Source organism: Thermobia domestica, chromosome 13 (assembly GCF_964235325.1).
Source record: "Thermobia domestica chromosome 13, izTheDome1.hap1.1, whole genome shotgun sequence".
Taxonomy (NCBI): Eukaryota; Metazoa; Arthropoda; class Insecta; order Zygentoma; family Lepismatidae; genus Thermobia; species Thermobia domestica.
In genome coordinates this window covers 184,443,264-184,464,662 of record NC_137466.1, presented here as the reverse complement: position 1 = coordinate 184,464,662, position 21,399 = coordinate 184,443,264, and the positions used below count along the sequence as shown (strand labels likewise).

Sequence of the window (21,399 nt, the reverse complement as noted above, 5' to 3'; positions counted from 1 at the left end):
AACGATATGTCGCCGTCCAGCATACAAAGGGAGACTTAGACAAGTAAGTAGATCCTTATTACTGTATTAATAATGCTTTCCATCGATTTATTACTTCTGTTCATAAATTGAGAATCCAAAATATCATTATATCTTAAAACTGCAAAGGTAGTTCTGTTTCTTTTTCACGCACCACCTTCAAACATCGTTATGATACCAAAGAAGTACCTGGAAGATCAAAAATAGTCCCCATCAGCATCAACGACTTTCTGCCAACGTTCTGGAAGACAATGGATTCCATCGCGGTACAGGTTGGTGGGCCCAAAAGCAAAGAAGGTGTCAAGTGCATTCTGCATCTTTACTTGAGATTTGAACTGGCGTCCTCTAAGGTGATTGTCCAAGGAGTGGAACAGATGATAATCGGACGGTGTAATGTCCGGGAAGTATGGCTAATGCAATAGTGTTTTCCATCCAAGGCGTAGAATGGTGTCCCGGGTCATCCTATCCATGTGGGGATTAGCGTCGTAACTGGAGGACTCCTTTGCGCTTAAGAAGTGCTGGCTACAGAGTTTTGAGTTCTTCTTGAACACTACTCAACTGCTGACAGTACAAAGTTGCATTCATGCTCTGATCAGCTAGTAGCAGTTCCATGCAATCCACCAAACACACAGGAGGATCTTCATCTGGTGCAGTGCTGGTTTCGGTTGTTTTAGAGCCGGTTCATGGGATGCTAATCAATGACAAAGGCACCGTGAAGCTTAGTACAGGACCCACTTCTTATCATATGTCAACATCCTATCCAGAAATGGCTCCTTCTTCAGACAAGACAGCTAAGAAACATAGGTGTCTGCTCGCGTTGTCTTCTGGCCCGGAGTCAAATCATGTGGGACCCATCGATAAAATTTGTAGTGCTTCCCAAGTTGATGGAGGTGCTGCTGAATGGTTTCTCCACTCACACTGAATTGTAGTCCCAGTTCCTCACATGTCTGGTCACGTTTCACCTCAATTGCTGACTGAAAATCTTCAATTTGTACGTCTGTAGGTCTTCTGCGTCTTAGAGTGTTTTGTCACCGTCCTTAAACTTGTTAAACCACCGCTGCACTGTCCGCATAGTGATGACACCCTCACCAAAGGTCTAACATATTTTCCGCCCTGCTGCAACGGCGTTTGACCCTAGTTTGAACTCGTACAGCATATACACCCTTATAACGCCCTGTGGTGGTCCCATGTTCAACCTGTCCTTACACAAGTTCATGGTGTAACTGAACTGCCAGAGACAAGTAGTATGTTGAACATACCCACACCAACTGACCTTCGCCTTATCTCTATTCTATTCATTTTCAACTCACGGTATGAGGGCCAATTGAACACAAACCTTCACAAAAGAGACAAAATTTCTTGGCTACCTTTAACTTATTTAAGAAGTTCACTAAATATAGAAATAGTTAAGTCATAATTACTCAGTTGACGTATACGTTATCTCCATGGCCATAAAAATACTTCATCACCCTAGTTGCCTATTTCTAGTATCATAGTATCTCTTTGAACTACGAGGAAGGGAAATTGAGTATCGTATATTCCTTTTCTACTATCTTGATGCATCAGCTTAGTTTTATTTTTAAAAAAAGTACTGTAAGTTTTCTTTCGAATGGAGACACTAAACTAAAGCATGCTAAAATAGTACATAATTCATTAACACCATAACCAAACACGTTTTTATTCTTTCAATAAAGATTTTCCACTAATTTTGATAACATTGTATTAATAATACCAGTTGCTGAATTGTTCAGTTATACAAGCTTTGTTTTCAGTCGCATTTAGATATGCTAACTTCCTCCAATACTTCCGGACTAATAAAGCTAAGGGAACATGCAGGAAGTATGCAGAAAGTTTGGGAAGATGGAACTTACCTCTCTAACGACATAATATTACAATCTACATACATGGAGGCTAATTACCATCACGGTAAGTAATTTAAAATTTATTTTTTTTATTTTATGAACTTATGTTGGCTTATGTAACTTCCTAAATTATGCCAATTGTTATTTTATTTCATTTCATTTGGATAATTTAATCAAAGTTTTTCATCCACTTAATAGTGCGTAATGGCATAGTTAAATGTGGTGTTAATTCAGAAAAAATTATACACCTATCCTAATCACTCAAACCATATTTCTAAATTTTCCAAAAGCTTCACAATTTCGTAGAATACTCCTGCAATTTGTAATATTAATTTTGAAACATTTTAGTTTGACTTGTTCATTGTCGAACGACTGCAACGTTTAAGCTTTGGAGACGAACTATTCCTAAAATAGAAGGAAGCTACTTGAACACAACATATGTAACTAAGCATTACTTTGCAAGTAAAAAGAGTACATAAAGTACTACAGGAATTAAAATTCAAAAACTGTACAGGCCTAACTTATTATGTTTATAAATATTAAAAAATGTTTGTTGACAACTCTGGTTCTTCTCACCTTGAAACCAGAGAAAGCTGCCTCTTTAAGTTACAGACTCATTGTTCTTACCAATTGCATCTGTAAACTCTTTGAGTACACGTTTAACCCGCCGTAGCTCGCGCCGCGGAGACTCCACGGATAGAGAAATTTTAGTTTTCTTAGAACTGTTAAAAGAGTTTGTGCTGTAAAATGTACGTGGGCAATCGTCTAAAATATTGCAAAAAAATTATTAAGCAACTTAATATCGCTTCAAAATCAAAATACGCATTAAAATGAGATAAATAAATATTGCGGAGTGAGACTCCGCGCGCGTACCCTGATGTTACAATTGACTACGCGGGCTATGGAGGGTTAATACGCGTTCCGTTTTGTATTTAGAATCAAACTCTGTGTTGGGGAAGTTTTAGTGTGATTTTCGCCTCGTTCGATTCACTTCAGACGACCCTGCTAAACTCGAAAGCCTGACATGAACTTCTTTCCTTCAACAGCACATTGTTCTAGTATTTTCTGATTTGGGAAATGCTTATGACAAAATTTGAGGTTTCAGAATTATAAAACAGTTATATCACTGAAGTCTTCGTCACCACAAGGCAAATTCCTGAAAGATTTTCTTAATGAATGTATTTTTAAAGTTCGTGTCGTTGTCAATATCTGAGAGTTATTTCTGTAGGAAACGGTGTTCCATAAGGCAGTGTTCTCAGCTCACACTATTTGGTGTCACCTTCGCAGATCCAGATTCCTGTGTGTGGTCCGCATTATTGACATTCTTGCTATTTGTTGCCGGGGAAGATATCTTCCCGGAATTATTCGCTCTCTGGTTCAAAGTAATGACTCCACGTTTCATCTCCAATGATGATTCGTTTGAGAAATGCTTCACCTTCGTTAGCATAACGGTCCAGTAGGTGCTAAAAGATTCTCACACGGTTTTACTTGCGCTCTTCATCGAGTTATCGCGGAGCTAATCTCGCACAAACTTTGTTAATGTTGAGCCTGTTATGCTTGATGCTATATGCAGAACTATCACTAATCTGCATATGGGTTGAAACTTCATTAACAGTCACTCGTTTCTTATTCAGAATCAGGGTACGAACAAGTTCAATAGTGTCCAGAAAAAAGGCACTTGGTAGAATTTTGAATATTCTCCTTTCTTAGAAGTCAGTTAAAAATACCGTCAAAATTTTGAAATGATCCATTTTTTGTTATTCAACCTAGATTCTTGAGTGTCTTTATTTTTTAAATTTTTAATAACAAGACTTAGGTATTGTTTGCATTCTTATACTTACTACATATAAAAGATGTATCCTTATAACGACCTAGCATGTTGATTACAAGCAATCAGAGATGATTATGTAATATAAATGTTATTGGGTCGTATATGAATAAGTCTGTAACGTAGTCATTGTTACTAAGTTCTTATACAGTACGTTATATGCATAATCACAACTCTCCCTCTATTCTTTTACTTCAGATATTCACCACCATCATCTGGAATATTTTTTCATGTATTCTTGAACCACATGAAGACAACTAATCACACTTCCCATACTTAATGCATTTCTCCCTTAATTAGTAGCTCTTTCAGGTAAACGGGCTAAAACCTTCCTTCAGTATAACAACGAAAACATACATAAAAGAGTATGTCCTTCTCTTTTCTTTCTTTTACTTTTTTCTTTCTTCTTCCTTGATACTGTACTGCTTATTTGTCGTACTGAATTTTTGATAACCAATTCTTGTCCAAACTTGTTCTTTGTTAGGCCTAAGCGCTAATCCACCACCCGAGCAAGCCGATAAATCGGTGCTACAAGGTTCTCCACTTTTCATGTACTTCTGGCTCAACAGTCCTTAGAGCAATGGCCTTCAACCTGCCAGCCAGTGTTGCTGACCACATTAATAACTCCAATGATACTCACGGGCCAATAAACTGTAGTAATGTACAATATTAAGATGTCCCCATGAGACAGGACAGAATTTTCGTATATAGAGCTCTTTATATAGAAAACATTACACTTTCCAAGACGAGGCTACACTTCTATGATACCATTTCAAGAGATGGCTTCAACTATTGGCTCGTTAAATCCGTGAAAATCCACTTAAAGTGATCCAAAGATGGAGAAAATGCTTGCTCGACAATCTCCGAAAATTATAGAAATTGGAGTGTGATGAACCTTGTGTATGAGAAGGTCAACAACATCATTCATGTTATCGTATGTACAAGCGTTCCTGAATGGCGGCCATCTTTGTTGTTGGTAGAGTGTCAATTTTTGCATTTGGAAGCATTTACGAAAACTACAGTTGCTCAGGACGTACGAATCAGACAAAGTCAAAAAAAAAAAAGGAATGTACAGAAGAGAGACTGAGGTACTTTTGCTTCTAAATAAATATGCAGTGTTGCAAGCCAATACATGAATTCCCTAGAAAAAGTACAGAAAATTACACTTTTAAAAGGGACTGTAATTTGGAATGGCATAAATTGGGGGCATAATCATAAGTTTTGTGCTCACTATTGTTGCATATAAAGAGTCTGCAGAAATATCTACTTAACCCTTTCCGCCCGAGCCCGCACAGTTGTGCTGGTAGTTTTTCTGTATTACACAAACGAGAATTTTCCATTTTTCGCGCTCACTACGGCTTCAAAACACGCACAATTGTGTGGGTCCACTTTCTCACAACCTACTCTAGACCCATGCATTGTTTTAATAAAAGTGCTCTATACATGTTTCACATAGTATGGAAAAACCGGTTTCATGAAAATAATCTAAGAATTTCTACTCCCGTGCGGAAAGGGTTATGAAACTACTGGTACCAGAGATTTATGGGGTCGAAAGTTGAAGTTTGTGATTTTGATGCAATCTTTGGGGCGTAATATCTCATGAGTGCAAAATGTTAAAAATTGCTGCTTAGGCAACGAAGTAATTATGTATGTGAATAAATTATTGCAAAAAAATCATGACTGATATTACATGGACAAAAAAGTGAGGACATGGTTAAAACGTGAAGACAGAAGATGCGGGATGATGGTCATAACCGAGAAAAATTTAAATGTTTTGATATGTTTCATGCTAGATCCCAAAAACTACGCATGGCTCAGGAATTAGGTTCGCTTTTTTGTGTGTGTTCAATTGTGCAAAAGCTTGCGAGTGGCCTTTGTACCGTCTTTCTAGCTCTATGATCATTGCCACTTCTATATGGTAAGGGGCAAACACCCATCGTCGAACTGGACCGCGGTATTAACGCACTTAACGTATCAGTATCATTGAAATCCAACCCCAGCTACGGAAGTTAATGTGTTCACAAGGTTGCGAACACCTATCTATCCTATCCTGCTGAAAATGGCGTATTTGTGGAAAACGTTTAAAACTATTGTTGTTACCCTTCTCTTCTGTAGCATTACAGCAATAGCTTTTAGTAGCTGTAACTACAACAAGTGCTGGTAATTACAGCATTTATTTATTTAAAATAGGTTTCAGATACAGCATTTGGCCATTTTACACTGAAGCATTTTAACATTTTGATAACACAACAATTGAATAACAATTTGAGCTTAAGATGGTACAGCACAACAGCAACATTACAAAAATAGCTTGTTTATAGACGATCTGAACGTAAAGAAAACGTCTAGGCCTACAGTTTCTAGTAACTGTGTATAAGTACTGACAATTCGGTTTAGAAGTAACTTTTGAACAATATTAACTCTCGCCGCTCGAGTGTGAAAGAGATCACTAGACCGTGTTGTTCTAGCCGGTACGTGAAAATTGATCTGACTTAATAACTACTCACATGATATATAGCCATTTACAACTTTTTTGCAAAAATATTAAATCAGAAATGGTTTCTCATTTAATTAGTGTTCCACACTTCAGCAACGTTCACAATATCTCCTTAGCAGTTTGAGATATCGAAGTGCTGTAAAAGGCACAAATAATTTACACATACATTACAAACCATACAACTAAGTAGATATGATACTTATCTCAGCAGTTTTTGGAAATAAAGGCTTTCAAAAACAATACAATTTTCAAGCCTCGGTAACGTCTTTCCTGTTCATTCGAAACAAGTCATATTATGACCATGGTATCCAACACTAAAGTCCTTTTGATGTGCATAATTCTGTGCATCTCCGTTATGCTGCATTTGCGTTAGAGGCTTCCGAACTTTGGATGTTTGTGTTACTATAACATCCATAGTTTGTATCACTGAAAAATAAAAGTGTTATTTTAAGTTTACATTTGGCACATTGAATTGAAATATTTAATAATCTGACGTACTGCCATTTGAAAAATAAAACTTTATATTGGGTTGGCCACACTGTTTGTTGGATTTATCTGTTTAATGGACACATAGATGTACCCTCCTTATAGTTGCTTCCTGCACAGTTTTGCTTTTCCCTCTCTGTTTTCCCGTTATAGCGGATGGTCAAGATATATTGGCAATGATCATGGAGCTAGAAAGATGGAACAAACGCCACTCGCATGCTTTTGCACAACTGAACACAAACAAAAGCGGACCTAATTGCTGAACCATGCGTACTTTCTCAGAGCTAGCATGAAACATATCAACACATTTATTTTTTTCCGGGCCACGACCATTGTCACGCGTTTACTTTCTTCGCGTTTTTTACCATGTCCGCACTTTTTTCACATACAGAAATATTTTGTGGCCTAAGGACTAATTTTTGGCACTTTGCCCTCCTGAGATATTTAATCCCAAACATTGCATCAAAATCACAAACATCAACTTTCGACCCCCATAAATATATGGTGCCAGTAGTACCGTAAGTGTAGATATCTTTATAGACTCTTTACATGCAATAGTATTCAGCACAAAACTTATGAACCCTCACTTTATGCCATTCCAAAATACAGCCTCTTTAAAAATGTAATTTCTGTACTTTTCCCAGTGATTTCATGTATTGGTTTTCAACACTATATCTTTATTTAGAAGCAAAATTATATGTTCTGCGTGTACCTTAGTCTCTCCTCTAAACATTCGTTTTTGTTTAGTGTTCGTCTGATTCGTACTTCCTGAGCAACACGTAAATCCTTGTAAATGCAAAAATTGACACTCCACCGACAACAAACATGGCCGACATTCACGAACACTTGTATACTTAGTCTCGTAATGGTTGGCCGGACTCTTTATTGCTGTTTCGCGGGAAAATGTTTCTAATTACAACTTCAGGTACCTTCGGAAAAAAGTAAACCAGATTCGAACCTCCGAGCCAACCTTTGCAATCGGGAAAAATTTTGCATATGTGTTTTTCTTCTTTTAAATATAATAAGTCTTGTTACCAAATGTAAAGAAAAAGCAACATTGATTGAAATACTTAATGATACAATATTTCGAAACCTTGTATTAATGTCAGCACATGCTTGTTTGTCATTTAGCTCTCCATACGCAAAAGAACATTTCATCTCCATACGTAAAAGAAACTTTCCATATGTAAAAGAATGCTCGCTCAAAGTTAAGAAAGAGAACATAATTCTCGTCTGAGTACTAAAATAAAAGTCAAAGTAGAACAAAAATAGCGTTTGCAGCGCATATGAATGTCATTGTCCTGAGAGCCCTTTATACATCCCTTAAAGCATGTTACGAAGAATGCTTGTTAGTTCAGTGGTGGAGTTTCTCATTCACCGTGGAAATGTGTAGACGTGAATGCGTGCTCTGCGAAGTTAACGTGTTTACTTGTGTAGTGCCTATCAAATGGAATTGCACAGTGGTAGGTAAAGTGTGGCCTGTTATTTTGACGAACTCAGATCTCAATTTTTTAGCTTCTGAGTTTTTGTGGCAATGGAAAGGAATTTGAGAGAAAATACAATCAAATTTGCATTTAATAAGTCGACGAGTCGAAATAGGCCTATTCTTTATGCAACACATAAATGGTTGTCTGACACGATCAAATTCAATGATTTACATATACGAAGAATATTGTGTATATGTAAAGTTAATTTCTAAGTGTTCTTTTGACCAGAGTAGGTCCTCATTGCCTCTGTCTGTCAATTTTCAACATAAAGATTGCCTTATCAGTAAAGCTCCAGTGTCGAATGTTAGTGAGCAAAAACCTGATTATAAAAATTGTCAGGGAAAATTGTCAGCCAAAATCGATTTCTCTGTAAGATTTAACTTGGAAATCATGATATTAATGGAGCAAATAATCTCTTTGTTTTCTTAATTTTCAAGCTTATAATCTTAAACAGGAAAGGGAGTTGTCTTTTAACTATGGAAGCTGTTACACTTTCACCATGAATGCCACAGTGAAGAAGGATAAAGGATTTTATATGCTATTACTTGATAAAGAACGTAATGACAAAGATGTGAATTATCTTGTATTTGTTCATGACCTTTCGGATCCTTGGACAGGTAAATATAATATATATAAAAAGTAAACATAAATATGAAAGTCTCATATTGACTAGTAGGCTAAGAACTACAGAGAATGTTCCAAATTGTTCAGATTCTATTAATTGTATATGTACAGTAAGTAGCCCCATATACAATTCTGGTAATCAGTCTGAAAACAGAACTTAAGAATGTAGTAAAATATTAGTTCTTCAATCTCATAAATGCTTGATTTTTGTGTTTAGAGAAAACAGAATATTTATCTTTCTCATAAGGATCTTAAGATCATATTTCAAATACGGGTCTCTTCTTATATACCACCACTTATGAAAAAGGTGGCAAAAACGGTTTGGGTACAAGACTTCGCCTGGCTAAAACCTAGCCCTAAAACGTTGCAACTCAAAATCTCGCCGGGCCAATATCTAGAATGACTAAAACATCGCCGCAAAATAACCTGCGTCCCGAAATTTCACCTGGACAAAATCCCGGCTTCCAAAACCTCTCTGTATTAAATCTTGCAACACAGAATTTCACCTGGCCTAAACTACGCGGGACACAATTTTTCGTAGGAAAATTTGTCTTAAATATAAATCCTCGTCACAACAACCCTCAAACTTCACATACGTGGGCAGAGCCTCAATACTTGTAAAAGGTTTATCTGGAAATTTGGTAACAAACGCTTAACTACGGAGATATTGATAATTAAGGGTAATTAGTGAAATTTGTCATAAGGTGACGACACTAATAAAGCAACCGACAAACTTGGCATTCGTGTGCAGGACCTCAATACAAGAAAAAACTGTACATGCGACTTTTTATCGAGAACGCTAATAAAGGGCTAAGAATAAAGGGCTAATTAAAGATAATTATAGTAACAATCATTTCTACTAATTACTTTAATTAGCCCTTTCTCCGTCATTAAACGTTTCTGATCAAAGTCAAAGATAAACGTATTTCTTTCATTGAGGCCCTGAACACATATAGTGTTTGTAGTTTGTTTTATTCAGTGAAGTCACCCGAGACTTCAAATCCAAGGATTGGAGATTGTCGGTTTATTTTACATGTATATGCCCATTCATTGTAAACCTGTCAATATTTTTATGCTTCTAATCTCTAAAGTAAACATGTTATTTAAATATTATTATTATTATTATTATTATTATTATTATTATTATTATTATTATTATTATTATTATTATTGATTCTGTCTTTTGTTGAATAAATGTTCACAAAACAGCTTAATTGTGATAGATAAATAAATGTTTATTTGCACTAACTACACAACAACTCAAACACTTACAACTTACTGTTATATTATCTTTTTACGAATTCCGGAGGACCGTCTTGTATGGATCTCTTGGTGCTCAACTTGCTGACACTCACACACACACACAAACTGTTTTTTAAGACAAAAGAGAAACGTTATGCAAATGTAATAGCAATGATACAAACTCACTATAAAAGTCTCTACATTCTCCCCTCTCTTGATTGAACCAAGTCAATCAACTTACACACAATCCACATTATCACGTTTAGGTAAAGGTACAATTTTAGTAATTGGTCTCTTAACAGCCCCTGTCTTACACTTTACACTCACTACTCTCACTAGTCCATCTTTTCCCGGAAACACTTGTTGAATGACACCTAATTTCCATGACAATGAAGGAGTATTGTCTTCTTTGATTAGAACCACATCTCCAATAGCAATAGTAGGTTGTTTTGTTGTCCATTTTCTTCTCTGCTGGAGTTCATGTAGTTAATCCTGAGACCATCTTTTCCAAAAATGCTGCTTCATCTTCTGAAGGTGATTCCATCTTGATAATCGGTTGGTCGGAATGTCCACTAGATCTGGCTCAGGAGTGCTCATCAAAGGTTCACCAATAAGGAAATGTCCTGACGAAAAAAATTAAGGATCATCGGGATCATTGGATAGAACGGTGATTGGTCTTGAATTCAAACAGGCTTCTATTTGTGTTATGATTGTGTTGAGTTCTTCAAATGTCAAAATCGTGCAACCTACTATTCTTCTTAAATGAAACTTAAATGACTTCACTGCACTTTCCCAAATGCCTGCAAAATGACTTGCTCTGGGTGGAATGAAATGCCATGTAAATCCTTCTTGCACTGCAACATCTTGAATTGAGTTTTGAAATTGTTGTGAACTGAGTAGTTGTTGAAGCTCCTTAAGTTCTCGCTAAGCTCCAACGAAATTGGTTCCGTTGTCACTGTAGATGTTCGAAAATTTGCCTCTTCTTGATACAAATCTTCGAAGAGCTGCTAAAAATGCTTGGCTACTCAAATCACTCACTAACTCCATATGAATCGCTTTGGTTGCTAAGCACACGAATATTACAACATACGCCTTTGTCACTTTACGAGATCTAGTTCCTTGCTTAATCATTAGGGGACCGGCGAAATCCACCCCTACGTGAATAAAAGCTCGAGCTGGCTGTACTCGTGCTGATGGTAATTGACCCATGAGTTGTTCTGAGGCTGACGCTTTCAATTTAATACAAACTAGACACTGATGAATGATAGATCGAACGACTTTTTTAGCTCGTGGGATCCAATATTTTTGCCTCAATGATGAAATCAGTAACTGTGGTTCAGCATGTAACAATCTTCTATGTTCAGCTTCAATTATCAATTTGGTGAGATGCTCTTTACATGGTAAGATGATTTGATGTCGGCTATCATACGGTAAGTCGGAGTTTTTTAGCCGTCCTCCCACTCGTAGCAACTGTTCATTATCTATAAATGGATACAAAGATTTAAGTTCACTTTGGGATGAAACTTGGCCTGATGAAGCTAAGTCCTTGAATTCTTGCGAATAACTAACCTGTTGGATTAGCTTAATGCATTGTTGTAAAGTATCACTAATTTCAGTAGTGGAAATAGTTCCTACTTTCTTCTCGTTGCGATTTTTACAATTGTAAATAAAACGACGACACAAACAAATAACTCGAAATAGTTTCCATAATGATGAAAATTTCTCTAGACAGCTTATCTCACCTTCATAACTGGCTAAATATATGGTCGTTACTTTCCTTTCTTCTGGAACATCTTCGTCTACTACTTCTGATTGTTCGGGCCATGCAGATGATTCAAGCCATGCGGGTCCATGCCACCAAATATCTGCTTCTTTCAACTGTTTCGGATCCATTCCCCGTGTAATAATGTCGGCTGGATTGTCCATTGACGACACATGATGCCACTGGTTGACTGATGTGATCTCCTGTATCTCTGCAGCCCTGTTTGCCACGAACTCCTTCCATCTGGCAGCTGGAGATGATATCCATGCAAGCACTATTTTTGAATCGGTCCAGAAGTAAGTACTATCCACTGAAATGTTTAATATCGGAATTATTTTGTGATACAACCTGCTCAAAAGTACTGCCACACAAAGTTCAAGTCTTGGTAACGTTACCTTTTTAATAGGAGCTATTCTCGCTTTAGAACCCAAAAGTTTAACAGTAGTTTTGCCTGAAATGTCCACAGTTTTAACATATATGCAACAGCCGTAAGCAAGTTGACTGTTGTCAGCAAACCCAAGTATCTCGACATGAACATAATTCTTCAGTACTACACATCTCTCAATTTGTATTTCGTTAACACTTGGAAGATGATGACACAGGTCTAACCATTGCTGATAGAGCTCTGATGGTATTTGATCATCCCAATTGATCATATGGATCCACATTTGTTGTAAGAAAATCTTGAACGGAGTAACTACAGGGCTTATAAGTCCTAAAGGATCAAATATTTTTGCTATGGTCGAAGTCACTTGACGTTTGGTTGGTATGTTGGTCGTGAGACATTCTTTAACTGGCTTGTTGGTGATGAGAAGCTTATCTGATGCAGGATTCCACGATAAACCCAATGTTGAAACACCTGACTCGGACTCAAATTCAAACGGTAAGTGAATTTCCCTATGTTCTTCTGGCACTGCTTCCAACAATGCTGGCTCGTTCGCACACCATTTTCTTAAAGTAAACCCACCGCTTTGCAATAATTGAATAAGTTCTTTCTGAAGCTTTAACGCCTGTTCAACGTTATGGCATCCTGAGCTTACATCATCCATATAAAAATCACGTTCCAATACTGTTGCTGCTTGAGGATATTTACTTCTTTCTTCTTCCGCTAACTTTCGAAGACACGCCGTCGCCAAATATGGTGATGATGTTTCACCATATGTGACCCGCTGCAACTCATAAATCTTGACTGGTTCCACTGATGAATACCTCCACAGAATTCTTTGAAGTCCAATGTCATCTTCATGCACTTTAATCATTCGATACGTTGACTGAATATCCGCTGTAAAAGCAATAGGAAAGGTTCGAAATCTCGTGACAATTGAATGTAAATCTTGCTGGATTGTTGGTCCTGTCATGAGTATGTCGTTTAATGAAACCCCTGTTGAAGTCTTTGCAGAAGCGTGGAAAACCACTCTTAGCTTTGTTGTGGTACTGGATGGTTTCAATACTGCATGATGTGGCAGATAACATTTCATACCACTATCTTCATGTTTTTCTTTCACTGGTTTCATATGATCTAATTCTTCATATTCCCTCATAAAGTTACAGTACTGTTCGTTAATTTCTGGACACTGCTGCAACCGTCTTTCTAGCTGGTAAAATCTACGAAGAGCTAAATTATATGATTCTCCTAAAGGTTTATGGCTTGGCTTAATTGGCAGACGTACAACAAACCGACCACTGCTATCTCTGGTAGTGTTTTCGTCGGTCACATTGCCTTTCTTCTTGAGTCATGACTGTTGAATGTATAGTTTCGAGCTCCCAAAATGTCTGTAACTGTCTATCAAGGCTACTTTCTTGCACAAAAAATGACACTTGTGGTATACTAGAATCTCTTGTTGTAGGAACTTTACCCGCCAAAATATACCCAAATTCAGTTTCTTGTACTACTGGATAATTCCCTGGTCTAGTTAGTTTATGTCCAAAAACACTTCCGCGCCTAACAAAATGTCAATAGTATCTGGTTGGTGAAAGTTAGGATCTGTATACACTATGTCTGTCGGCAAGTTCCAAACAGCATGATCTATTGGCCTACTTGGAATGTTATCTGTTATTTTGAGCAAAACTAAACAGTTTACATCAATTGCAAATTCACGAATTCTTGATTCTATATGTACATCTACACAATACTTTGTTTCACTAATCACACTATTAATACCTTGAATTGGAACTCGGTGTTTATTTTTAGGTAGACGCAACCTTTGAACTAAATCTTCAGTCACAAAATTACTTTGACTGGCAGAACCTAATAATACTCTACATGAATGTAATTTACCATTTGCATCTCGTACATTTACTATAGCAGTAGATAACATAACAGTAACATTTGGTTTTCCCTTGAAAATGCAATAAGAACCTTGTGTCATATTTTCCCTATTAGTATTAGAATGATTCGAAAAATTTCTTGATTGTGAATTAGCAACACTGGTTTTCTCATCTGCTTTTGACATTACATCATAATGCAGCAAGGTATTATGCCTTTTGGAACAGCGTTTACAGCCACCTGATCTGCACGTCTTTACTTTACATTCTTTTTTGAGACAGTTGAAACACAATAAATTATCTCGAACATAGTCTTGTCTTTCTTTTGCTTTAGCGTTTAAAAATGCAGGAGATTTAAACAACTGATGTATTAGGTTTTGTTTACAAAAGTTACAGAAAGACTGAGCTGTTGTCACGTATGATTTGGTTGTTTTTTCTTTTTGTTTTGGTTCAGCACTCTGTCTATTTTTATCGCCCCTTGACCTTGACACTACTTCCTGCGATGGTGTATTTTTTATAGTTTCAAATGCTTGACACCTACGTTCCAAAAAAGCAAAGAACTCTGATAAGGGAGGGAAAGAGTGATCTGTGATTTGTAACTCCCACTCACGCCTAGTGTTATTGTCTAATTGTGAAACGAAATGTTGAACTAACAAAACCTCTTTTAGTGGTGTTTGCAAATCTAAAGCTCGTAATGCATTCAAGTTACTAGTAGCTGTATTAATAAATTCTCTTAATTCTGATGTAGTTTCCTTTGTGATACATTTAATATGTAACAAATTACGGACATGAGTAGCTGCAATCAAACGCTTATTTTCATACCTGTCTTTCAATAATTGCCATGCAATTTTATAATTAGCTTCTGTAACTTACAGATTCGCTATTAAATCATACGCCTCCCCTCTCAATGCACTCCTAAGGTAATGGAACTTTTGCAACACTGACACGTTATCGTTATTATGAATCATAACCTTAAAATTGTCTGAAAATGAAAGCCAATTTTCGTATCGTCTTCAAATGATGGCAATTCAACACGAGGCAATTTTAATTGATCATTTGACACCTTATTTTCATTTTTCGAGGAATTATTTGAATGAGATGCCTGGCTACGCTGAATAATAAAATTTTTTAGTTGCGCTAATACATCATAGTAACTGGTTTCAAACTCTTCCCTATATGCATCGTCCTCTACTTGTTCGTAATTTATTTCTAACTGTGATTGTACTTCATCGAATTTTGTATACAACTCAATCATTGCAGTCTTACGTACTTTCACCTGACTAATTGTAGTTGTTGAATTAATATTACTTACGTAGTTTTGATTTCTTGTCAGTTGACTTTTGCACACACCACGTTGTTTCACTAACTTGCTTCTGTCTGAGTCCTCCATCTTGAAAAATATTGTAAGTCCACACTAACTAATAAACACAAGTCCACACACAAGTCCACACTGATGAACGTGTTCTCACTTATGTCTATTCACATAGTTTCCAGAAGAATTAATAAATGTCACTGCACACATGAACAGAACTAACCAAAGAGCATTGTAACAATTGTTCACATACACATTCACAGTTTGTATCACACGCTAGTTCACTGTGATCCGGTCGGAGTTGACCAATGATTCTGTCTTTTGTTGAATAAATGTTCACAAAACAGCTTAATTGTGATAGATGAATAAATGTTTATTTGCACTAACTACACAACAACTGAAACACTTACAACTTACTGTTATATTGTCTTTTTACGAATTCCGGAGGACCGTCTTGTATGGATCTCTTGGTGCTCAACTTGCTGACACTCACACACACACAAACTGTTTTTTAAGACAAAAGAGAAACGTTATGCAAATGTAATATCAATGATACAAACTCACTATAAAAGTCTCTACAATTATTATTATTTGCATATTAAGAAACTCATTGGGTAAATTCTATGGCGAGGTTTCGTCCACCAATCTTTTTGCCAAGTGAGATTTTGGTCAACGATGTTTCGGACTGTGAGGTTTTGACCAGGTGAGATTTTGACCCACGAGGTTTTCTCCAAGCGAGATTCTGGCTAGACGAGATTTTAGCCCGCGGTGTTTTGGGCAACGGTGTTTTGGCTACGCGATGTTTTAGATACGCGATGATTCACTCAGGTGAGTTATTAGTCGGGTGAGATTATGGCCCGCGAGGTTTTGGGGGCGAAGTTTTCATCAGGCGAGATTTTAACCACGCGAGGTTTCACTCCGTGAGATTTTGAGCGGCGATGTTTCGGTCGCGAGATTTTGCCCGTATCTTCGCAAAAATAAATTAATGAATCAAGAACATCCATGTAGATAGCCCCGCATCTCTGCCGAATATCACTAAAATAAATGTAATAGTTTGTGCATGTTTGTAAACAAAACAATTTTAAAATATTAACAAAATAATTTGGAGGGGCTGTTCTTCGTCGATTCACCGCAAAATGATCTCAATCGTTAGTACATCGTTTATGTATGTTCGGGTATACAAAAGTTTCGTTTGTGCATGAAAGAAATTTTAAAATATTGGTGTATCTAGTTTAGGTACCAGTCTCCCCACCAAAGTCAATGGGCGTAAAAATGCCTGAATCATTGGTGTATCCTTTCTGCATGTAAAATTTTTGTTTGTACACAAACTGAAGTGTGATATATTGACGTATCTAATCTTGACATGAGCCACCAGCAACAACAATTGACGAGAAATAAGTATTATTTACTTTACTTTCTCACGTATTATCTTTACTTTCGTAGTCTTCCCTCTTGGGAACTACAAATAATTGAGATATGAATGAGTGTAATACCTTGAGATTAGTAAATACGTTAGAAATTATTAGACAATTGTTTTTACTTTTACGTAACCTCGTATCCAAAGCCTTGATTAAATTCAGCGAAAGATAAATTCCTCTTACCCTTATTTCGTTCTAAACAATCAATTAATTGCAAATGTTTATCATATTTTAGTGTAGCCACATCTTGGTATAAGGTTTTGTTATTGAATTCCTAGAGGCTTTCGTTTGTCCTACAACTAATATTCGAAGAATCGTCCCCGCAAGATTAACTATAATACAAACTACAATTACGAACACAAACATACAATCAAGCATGCTTTTTTCATGAGAAATTGGATATATTATTTTTGTTTGCTTTCCAGAATTGTACGTAGAAGGTATGAAGGAAAATTTGATAAAAGTGAATTCTGGCGAAGACGTTTCAATTGATCTTCGTATTCAGTATTTTCACTCAATAAATAAACTTCACGATCCATGCATCAGTGACTCTAACTACAGTATTACAAAAGTGAGTATTAATTTCATTTCCTTCGGGGCTCTTTTGTAAGTTTATTTCGTGGCTAGATCGCTAACATTGTACTTTGTTTTACACGAAGAGTCCCATGTTCTATCTCAGCTCGTAGGTACGAAGCCATGGATAAAACGTATAAGTGTCCTAATTACGGAAAAACGTTGTTCTTCAATGATTTTCTTTAAACAAACCTGTTAAAACTTATAACAATTTTCCAAAATTTAATTACGTCTACACCCCACATTGGCGATCAATAACTCGGGAACCAAATATTTTACAATAATATTTGACTACTTTATAGAGCAGGTCATGCTTTATACATTGGCGATCAATAACTCGGGAATCAAAAGTTTTAATATAATAATATTTGTTTATTATATATAGCTGGTCAAACTTTAAATATTGGCAATGAATAACTCGGGAGCCAAGAGGTTTCATACAATAATATTTGATAATTATATATAACAGGTCAAACTTTAAATATTGGCGATCAATAATTTCTGAACTAAACATTTTTACGGAATAATATTTGACAACTTTATATAGAAGATCAAGCTTTATACATTGGCGATCAATAACTTGGGAATAAAAAGTTTCCATAAAATAATATGATAATTAAATATAGCAGGTCAAACTTTAAATATTGGCGCTCAATAACTCGGGAATCAAAAGTTTTCATACAATAATATTTGACAACTTTATAAAGCAGGTCAAGCCTTATACATTAGGATCAATAACTTAAACCAAACTTTTTCACACAATAATATTTGACAACTATATAACAGGTTAAGCTTTATACATTAGGATCAATAACCCTGGAACCAAATAGCAGATTAAGCTTTATACTATACAAGTTTGAACCAGATCGGATGAATTCAGTTGAACTCGTACGATTTATAATGTTATTCATTTCCCAATGAAGAACAAACAGTAGCCATTTAATTCCCACATTTAGCATCTTATGTACTCTCGGTTATGTCCAAAATTATTAAAACCCATTCATCCACAACCACTATAAAGGTAGACAGGGCATTAGTGTACTTTCTTTGTATCCAGCTTTGCTCCTTCCTTTGCTTTTCTGATATCTTTTTTCTTACCGTTGGAGTCTTTGAGTCATCTGTCCTTCATCACCAGTCATCATATTTTGTTTCGTTGTATAAGTGTTATTTTTCTTTGACGTAACTAGTCACTGATTTGTTAAGTCCTATGTCGGAAGACTGCCGTACTGTCGAATAGACTTTAGCATCATCGCGAACCGGCTCCCATTGAGATTTGCTTTTCGTGGCCCAAAGATATGATAAGCACACTTGCTGACCAAAACTTCATGTTTTATTACGAAGCGCTGCAGTCAACTTTAAAAAGCTACTTCCTGAACATACTTGGACCAGGTTTTCTCCCAGAAAATTTACTCCCTAGAGTAATAAAATCTTAATGTCAGGGGACTATTGTGGGATACTATTTTAATTGGGACTATTGTGGGACACTATTTTAGTTACGATTTTTATGAGAGTCATGTGTTGGTCAATAGGTTTATCGTAGCCGGAATATATAGCCATGCCACTTACGTTCATATCAAACCACAACCAATTAATATTAAGATTTTCTAATATATCTTTATGTAACTGCACACTTTAACACAGTTGGAAAAAGGAACATAAAGGACATATTTGATCACATATTACGTGGTCAAGCACGCACTCTGCACAAGATAAAGGAGGACATGTAATTACTACTGAGTCTGCCTTTAAGAAACCTTGTTTTGGGCGAACACCATTGCTCACATGTGTAGCATGTGAAACAGATGTAGCATTGTAGCAGGTGTAGCAGTCAAGCTGCTACACCATCAGTATTACAAGACTAGTACTTTCAGAAATATACCCCCGAAGTAACATTTTTATTAGCATATCTTGAAACCGATACTGCAAATAAAAATACAACACGAGTATAGTATAAGCTGCTTTCAAATCGGTCACTCGCAGTTTTACTTCACTAAAATGATATTTCTCATTACTTTCGCTTTGATTTCTATTACAGTGTACGATCATGTGTGCAAAGGATGGGATAGCCAAAATGTTTCACTGCAGTTTACCATGGGCTCAGATACCAGATCTCCCAGAGTGTGAACCGCAATCTTATTCTACTATCATTCTTCATTATATCACAATAAACGCTAACTTGTATGAGAACTGCTCTTGTTTTAAATCTTGTCATTTCAAATTCTATCAAAATATAAGACTCAATGTCAATCCAACCAATCTGGGAATGGATAAGATTTGCAGCATCAATATTCGAGTAACTTCTAATTTGGTTGAACACGTTGAAGAGTATTTCACCTACGATGCGTCCCAATTGCTTGCTGATGTTGGTGGATCTCTGGGCTTTCTACTTGGAGTATCTGTCTTAAGTTTGTTTAATCATTTAATGCAATATCTGACGAAATTAAAGAACCACATTAGGTGTTAAATTTCAGATTATCGTTTTATACGACTATCAATAGAGAATGTCTGACAAAGAACTGTAAGTAATGGGTCTTCACATTGTCTATGTAGTTTTATGATCCTACGATTTTCATTGTATAATTTATTTGAATACTCTCATTATTTTGTGTTTGATGTAACATATTTCCCAGACTTTCATAATAAATTTACAGTGAATGTTGAATGTATGATATTTACGTATATATTTGGAGTTGAATTTAAAATATTTCAAACTTCAAACAAAATACATGTAATGCTGTTCTTCAATTTTAATGTTAAACAAAAGTTTTGAAACTTTGTTTATTTCTTATTAATATTGTGGTCAATGTTATACGTTTACTCTTCAGAATAAAACGAATACATTCTTATATTGTAATCATATAAATATCAGAATACTTAAATTATATATCTACAAAGAATTGATTTGGCAGCGGTGGCAGATATTTTAGATATATTCACATAGAAAGCAATGTATAACGAAATTAGTGTCACCACTCATTCTACACTGTACTGGTATATACATTTTCATTATCATAATTCAATCATGATCTTAATGTACATTAAGATGTTATTGTAACATTCTAACCTACGTCAAATAAATAAATGGACATACAATAGTAGTTACATAATTAGAGTTACACAATAGTAGTTACATAATTAGAGTATACTGATTCGGCATGGAGAACCCCGATTCAATTTGAAGTAGAATTGCAGCGGGTTTAGATCCACCGTTAGGCAAAAGTATAAAAACTTTAATATTGCTGCAAACTATTCAGTCTTTTAGAGGTATTTAACGCATGTTTCAAATTGCATCTACTTGGCACAATGCGGACCATCACACTCAAAACAGGTTATAGGCTTTCTAAGACTCCCTTTTTAAAACTTTTCTTCTGCTGCAGAAAAAATATTAATACTTTTGTAACTATTTAAATTTTTCATATGAATGACATACGAATGTAATTCATTCTCAAGAACCTCTAAGGTACTCGGGACTCGAAGCCCAAACATCTCCCTTACAAGTCGTGGATCGAGACCACCCAATACAATATCTCTTACATGATTGTTATCTAATCTACCAAGAAGTATTTAATATCCATTTTTCACAATTTCTACAAAATCTATTGCATTCTGTCCGCGAGTTTGCATAGCATTTACATATTTATGATCTACAGCTTGTCTACGTAAAGAACTTAAATTAGAAATATAACATGAGCAAACATTATCCAAATATCATAATGACTCATGTACTCGAGAATTTTACTCCGCAAATTAAACTTACTTTTGCTTAGTGTCACCATAACTACAGATTCATTCCGAAAAATATTTCCCTTATTTAATGCTCAATATCTAACAAAAATTGAAATAGTGGAAATCATCATTTCCATCACACAATTTAATTTCATTGCTCTGCATACAAAATGTATTATTTGCTACGCTTATCATGAGCTTATCTAAATTACTCCTAAATGGACGAAAATCATTTAATAACATAGAGTCAGTTTGTGTAGACTGCATATTTACAAAAGGATTCCTGTTTCCTTCATAAC

The 21,399-nt window shown here is 35.9% G+C and overlaps 1 protein-coding gene across 1 annotated transcript; it reads right to left on the bottom strand.

The window, feature by feature from the left end:
* Window positions 1-10,968: 10,968 nt before the first annotated feature.
* LOC145667886 (uncharacterized) lies at window positions 10,969-13,347 on the bottom strand. The gene is made up of 2 exons (XM_081735317.1): window positions 11,787-13,347; window positions 10,969-11,525 (listed from the first exon to the last, which is right to left on the bottom strand). Exons 1-2 carry the CDS (start codon window positions 13,345-13,347, stop codon window positions 10,969-10,971), a joined length of 2,118 nt encoding a protein of 705 aa, XP_081591443.1.
* Window positions 13,348-21,399: the final 8,052 nt, after the last annotated feature.